Here is a 6,766-nt window from a genome sequence, read left to right on the forward strand (position 1 = left end):
CGCAACAAGGGAGTCCACGGTGGCCAGCAGGTTTGACCCTAGCTTGCATGGCGGACGTCGGGTCCTAGCCTGTCGTGCTAGTGACCCGGGCGCGACAGCGTTGTCACACCTGGCAGGCTGGCGCGACAGGGTGATATAGGGTTGGTCGGCCCAACCCACTTTCTTATCTCTCTCTCCTTTCTGTCCCCACTCGACATGTGCTTAGGTGAGCCAGGCACCGCCGTCGCTACCTCCACCTCCCCGCCTGCCCACGCCACTGCCTACGCCGCCCAGTGTTGGTTTCCCCGCCGTAGGCGAGTTGAGCAGCTTGATTGGGTGAGCCACCCAACTGTCAGCTAGGGTGTCTATGAGAGGGAGGTAGCCCTGCGTCCTCGCGTCGGTGCCACCATCCGTCGGCCACCCAGCTGCCTTTTCAATGGAGCGACATGCTCCACCGATCGTCTAATAGGTCTTGGTACGTCTTTTCCCCCTCGATTTATTGATGTGGTGGCTCATTAGTTCCATGACTAGGGTTAGGAACTTTTGGATTATGAATGTTTTTTGTGTTCGTTGTTAGTATTTGATGCGTGCATTAGATTTAGGATATGCTCTACCCATGGATTCGACGTAAACTACATGTCGCATGGACCTAAACCCGTGTTGCATTAGGTTTTGGATATACACTAGGTAGTTGATAATATGAAGTTGTTGTTGGTGTTGATGTCTTGGTTCATATTTTTTAGATGGATTGTTTAGTGCGATTGTTTCATGGTGGCAAAGTTAAAGGAAATAGGGTATTCAAAAGCATGAATGAACAAATTGAGTTCTTTAGTACACCTCCTAGTTTTGATGCTTTGCTTAGCCAATCCTGTGAGGAATTGGGGTGGCCACCAAGTTTGAGAGGTCGATTTGACCGTGGGAAGGAAAGAGCGCACTATATGTTAATGGCTTTGTCATGTGAGGAAGATTAGAAGGACTATAAAGAAGTTGTGAAGAGTAGCAGTGTTAGGTGCTTGGAAGTTGTTGTGGAAAAGGGATGTAGCTCATTTGTGGTGCATGTGGATAATAATGTCGATGTCGAGCCCGTAGAGACCTTACCCAAGACGAAGTATTGCAGTCGGTTATTGTTAGGGAAGTTGATTGGCTCGTGGACCTCGGTGCCTTGAATGATGACTTCAATTTAGAAACGTATATTGTTAGGAAAGTTGGTAGGCCCGTGGACCTCTCTCATAGTGTACCTTCTACCTTCCATCTTGTACATAATGCCTTGCATACATGACATCTCATACCACATGTGCATACGTTTAGGTATTGCAATGTCAGAGCGATGCCGAGTACTGGTCCAAGCTATTAGAACATTGCTTACCCACCAGGCAGGCACATAAGCATCTTGTTTCTTTACAATTGCATAATTAATTATGAGTTATGTATATGCATCTCTATGTGGACAATATGACTAGATCCCATGAGCACCTAGGTGAGCCACCACCCTTGTTATTCATTCCATTACCTTGAAGTATTGATTGTTTTTGTAACTTTAGAACATAACACATGCTTAGTTTGATTAGATATGGTAGAAGATGAATTGGTTATGGGTTTCTCACCATTGTCGTGATATAGGAACTTCATGTCCACTAATCGACATCAAATTGAGCAATGATCTAAAATATGATCTATATGATGAATATGACTCGAGGACCAGCGAGGGGTTGGGTCATGGCAAGATGGGAGAGGTCTTGAATGAGCTTGCTGGACTGGTGAAGGATTGTACCTCTATCGTAGTGTAGTAACCCTCCCGGTACAGACCACATGTCATATATGGGTGTGATAAGCCTAGTAACTTGTGGTCACCGAATAACCGTATGGATTTGGATCGGGGTGGGACATAGGGTATGTCGAGTAGTGAGTATCCCTGACCATCTCTGTACCATTCATGGGCAATCTGGACACACTTGTGAAAGGTTGGGCACCTAAGGCTACCCTTACCTAGGTGCACATGTATGGAGGTTTGTCCTAGTTTTCTATGTGAGTATAGTTGTACACCTCTGCAGAGTTTTCTTCGAATGCTTGAACGTCTTCAGACAAATTTGGTTCTTCTTACTTCTAGATTTAGAGTAGTTTGTGGCAACAAAGGACTTGTGAAAGATTGAGCTCCACTTTATGCTCAATGACCATACATGCTTAAACTTATCCTATGCGTAGATGTAGTTGGTAGATAACATTTACTTTATGCACAAAATGCTATTTATGCATATTTGACTTTATTCCTTGCTAATGCCAAATGCATACTCATTTGTATGTTATATGGGTAAGTCATGTAAAGTACAATCTTCGTACTCACTGTGTTGCCATTGAGTTGTTTTGTAGATATTTAAAGGATATTGTGGTCATGTCATCCCGCCAATGTCGGCAAAGTGGGTGAATGATAGAAGTCGTACAAGCTATGGAGGCGATGCCCGTGGGTAAGATGGCCACTAGTTACTAGTTAGATCTAGTTCGTGGCATAGGGCTTTTGACCTAGTATATATATAACCAAAGGGCCTCTAGTCCAACTGGTTAGAGAGTCTCAGCGGCACTCCTCAGGTCCTGAGTTCGACTCCCCGTGGGAGCGAATTTCAGGTTATGGTTAAAAAAATCCTCTTGTCTGTCCCAGGCCAAAGCACAGGTAAGAGTCGGCCCACTCACATGTTACGGTTCCCTGTGTATGGATGGGGCAAGAGTTTGGGAATTTTCTCGGTCTGTTTGAGAAGATCTTCTTCTTAAGTACAATACCCAGGGGGCGGTCTTGCCCCTCGCAGGCCGAGTTTTTGACCTAGTATAACATGGTAAGATAGCTATCTGGTTCTCAATACACATAGGTTAGTGAATTCACTAATGTTGTACAATTAACTTATTAATTTGACAAGATTTGTAATATACGTTTTTGCCGATTTATGTAATCTTGTGTTGAGATCTGATCTTGATTTGTGGCTGCTATATTATTGGTATGCTACGCAATTGGGATCATGTGTCTTGATGTAATGTTGATGTGGGTGGCGTCTCCCGAGGATATCACCGAGATTGATTTGCTTAAATCGGGTGGGGATGATACTCGATTTAGGTAAATTAACACGACATGCCACCATAGGTGTTCGTCAATGACATATTAGAGTTTTTTTTCGAGGACATACCAAAGTTCTTTTAAAAAAAAGAAGAAACATACAAAATATAATGAGAATATTTTATTATTAGTGACTATTCCATACGAAGTAGGAGACAACTTTGTAGTCCACTAGTCAAATCTGTTAGATCTAATGTTCACAAAAAAAAAAAAATCTGTTAGATCTAAGGCTTTGGACTTGGCCTAAACAGCGATCCGAGGCGTCCAATTTTGAACGTGTGAGGCTAGACCGAACTATGTGGTCGAGGCTCTCAGTCCAGGGCCATAAGCAAACATGTCCCTATCGTGTGTATATGGGGCCACAAGCAAACATGCCCCTATCGTGTATATATGGTTCATGAATTAGACGACAATAAGATAGATACAGAAACAAAATTCACAGAGTGATTAACTTTAGAACTTAATTTGGATTGCCCGGGTCAAACAACACTATCCAGTCTTCTGCCATAAAAAAATGGACACATGAGATTGCTAGGCAGCGATGAGGTCCAACCCAAATAGGCGCTTAGATTCCATGGACACGAGTGCTAGCACCACTGGCTCTCCTCTCCATCTCGAGGAATTGGCCAAGCGACGGCGCCCCGCTGCCGTTGTCCAGGTGGCTCCGGAGGCAGAGCGAGAGCAGCAGGGCCCTGAGCTTGCCGCTCCTGACTGCCCTCGCGCTCGGACGTCGCCGGCTCTCCATGGCGTCCACGAGGCCGATGAGGCTCGCCAGCGTCACGCCGCCTCTGGCGCGCGGCAAGGACCAGGCCGACTACAACAGGCAGTAAAGTAAACGTAAGATCATTACACTTTGAGATGCTAGAAACAAAACTCATTAATTCCTACGACGCTACAAAATTGCCAACGGAACCGTTGTGGCATGCATTGGATTTGTGAATTAGCGAGCACGGGCAGGGTGTGGTTCGATCCGGACGTACCTCGGTGTCGAAATCAGTGGAAGGCAAGGAAGAAGCGCAGCGAGAAGAGGTGAAGTTCGTGGCGAAGGAGGCTGATGAACCAGACCTATTGGCAGCTCCGAGCAGTCCAGCTCGTGCATTCAAAGCCCCAAGGCCGAGAGGCCAGCCGTCCTGTCATGTCACCGGATTAACCGCAAGACTTATGACACCTAAAATGAGATGTTACCGTACAAACGATGGAAACTGGGATCGTAAGAGAAGTTCAGATAACCGAACCTCGGCCATGGCTGTGACTGCTTTGCAGGTTGCCCAACCACGAGACACAGCATGCAGGTGTAACTGAAGACTCTGGAGGTTCCATTTTATGTAGAGGGGAAAGGGAGATCACGTGAAAAAGCTACCGATTGGTTAGATAATTTATTGGCCCCCTTTTGCTACTATTCGAGGCTTAAAGTGGAGGAGGATATAGAAATGACATTGCTACATGGACGCGATGAAACGGGTCCAATGCTTGCACCATTGTGTGCGGCGGCATGCCATGAGCCCATGATGGATGATGCCAATTGCCAATGCTGGCATCTGGCGCCATGTTCAGCCAAGTGCAGGCCGCATCGGCTGTATCGCGTGCACGAAGCGAAATTAGGAAGGTAAAGTTAATAATCCGGGGAAAAAAAGCCTGGAAAGACGGTAGGAATCATTGACGGCGTAATCGGACAAATGGGCGCCCGAGACCGAGACCACGGAAAGCGTACTCATGGTGAGGCCGTTCTGGCGTTCTGCAGCTGCATCGCACGCTGTGCTGGACTGCTTGTGCACAGTCAGGTCTATCTTTTCCTATTTCCTTCTCGACCCCGGCGGATCGAACAATTTTTTTTAAGCTGGGGCGAACTTTAGGCACAAGATAAACCAAAAGTAAAAGAACATACACAGCTCGTTCATGATTAATAATTTAAGATGATATACAAATAAGAATTTGAGAATTGCAGCGCCAACAACACGAGGGCCCGGGGGCATATCTAATTGGACAAGAGGAGGAAAGGGCGCAGCGGAGTGGAAAGCGAACGCTGTCTACCACTGAAAGCATAAATACCTTTCGCAGTAGTGTTTGCTGCTATTTTGGTTTAAACTGTTATGGGCCTTACCCCTTGAATGAGTAAATTAGAAATTTGAAAGAGTTGTTCGACGGATAGTTTTTGTGATTGATAAGCTGATTAATGCTGATTTTTTAGAGAAAAATACTATATCATAGCTGATAAGTTCAAACGAACAGGGTGAACCGAGAAAAAAAAAACTCCACACGTAGCCAAAAGGGAAACTCTTAGTATGCTCCAGGTCTGTACAGTGTAAGTTCTTTTAGGCTATACTACGTTGGGCTGTTGGCCCACTACCCGACTAGGCAAGTCCACTACAGTAGCCCATATAGGCTATACCGGTTTGTTGACTTTTTTTTTATTCGTCAGCTCTGATAGTATAAGTTGTAGCATCTGAACGTACAATTAAATATACGGCACAAACAACACACACCACTAGATGTACGTTAGATCTAGAACCTATATTATCCATGACACACGTCTACAAGACATTCATGAAGACACGAGCTTCGTTAGCGACAGACGCGTCACCTCCGTTTGTGGTCCATAGACGTCTGAGGATACCTGCACAGAAATTTGAGGGGAAAATACCCAGGTGAGACTTTCTATCCAACGCGGTTTGTTTGAGCTGTGCAGATTGCCGCAGTCAGATGAGGTAGGAAAGGAGTTGACTGATGCTCAGCGGTCAATAGCTGGGGGCGGCCGTCCATTGACGTCGCCTACAGGTGTGCACGGCCTATCTCGAGCTCTTTGCTTTCTCAACAAACCCGGCGAACGATGGCATCGCCAACTTTACACAGTTCACCTGTGGTTCATTCTGTTTGGATGCTATCAGATCGCGTGATGACATCTAAAACGACTCGTTAACACATGGTTCCTTCTTTGAGAAAAAGAGAAGAGAGAAACTGGAGGACAGCCGACAGCGGATTGAAGGAAATGCCTCCAGGCCCATCGATCATCACCTCTCGAACAGGCCGAGCATTTCGTGCTCGTCCACAGATCCGAAACCTTGTGCGGCCTGGCCAGCAGATGAGCGATGGCACAACGACAATTCACTTCACTTCAGCAAATCCCTCCATCGCCTCGGCACGAGGCGGTCCGGAGGTTCTTCCTCGTGGACGTGGACGGCGTCCTGCACCGCTGTGCGGGCACTGCATTGAACAACTCAACAACAGCTGCAAAACAAATGGTCTCTTTGTTGACAAAGTCGATACTACGACGGGGGTACTTGACACTTTGACAGGAGCAAATAAACCCATTTGTTTCTTTCCGCTAGCAGACCTTCTGTGCCAAACCCATTTACAAGCTGTTTGGTTCCGCCGATGGTAAACAAATCACGGGGGACCTGAGAGGGGATCGTTGGTCCCTTTGTTTGAGAGCGTGCAGTAAAGGTATTGGATACCGTTACTGTGTTTGGTTCCGTGTCGATAACGTGAACACTGCACTGCACTGCACCGGTTTTACTCCAAATTTGAATACTGGGTTGATAGCTAATCTAACAGGCCATTCAATTGAGTAAATTAATTGATGTCAAGCTACACAAATATATTAATATATTCTGACAAGAACATGACAAGATCATCAAAGAATATTTACGTTGCCAAATGAAACGGTCATTTCCATGATAAAAAAATGAC

At 45.9% G+C, this 6,766-nt stretch overlaps 1 protein-coding gene across 1 annotated transcript; it reads right to left on the minus strand.

Annotated features, from left to right (window-relative positions):
* Positions 1-3,488: 3,488 nt before the first annotated feature.
* Positions 3,489-4,354, minus strand: LOC136453525 (uncharacterized). Its single transcript, XM_066454084.1, has 3 exons — positions 4,315-4,354; positions 4,060-4,209; positions 3,489-3,893 (listed from the first exon to the last, which is right to left on the minus strand). Exons 1-3 carry the CDS (start codon positions 4,321-4,323, stop codon positions 3,645-3,647), a joined length of 408 nt encoding a protein of 135 aa, XP_066310181.1. The 5' UTR covers positions 4,324-4,354; the 3' UTR covers positions 3,489-3,644.
* Positions 4,355-6,766: the final 2,412 nt, after the last annotated feature.

This window comes from Miscanthus floridulus, chromosome 5 (genome assembly GCF_019320115.1).
Source record: "Miscanthus floridulus cultivar M001 chromosome 5, ASM1932011v1, whole genome shotgun sequence".
Lineage (NCBI taxonomy): Eukaryota > Viridiplantae > Streptophyta > Magnoliopsida > Poales > Poaceae > Miscanthus > Miscanthus floridulus.

Excerpts from the sequence above, each read along its gene's own strand:
- LOC136453525 (XM_066454084.1), bottom strand. Across the intron at positions 3,894-4,059 it reads CCACTGATTTCGACACCGAG|TCGGCCTGGTCCTTGCCGCG; the intron begins GTACGTCCGGAT and ends TGCCTGTTGTAG.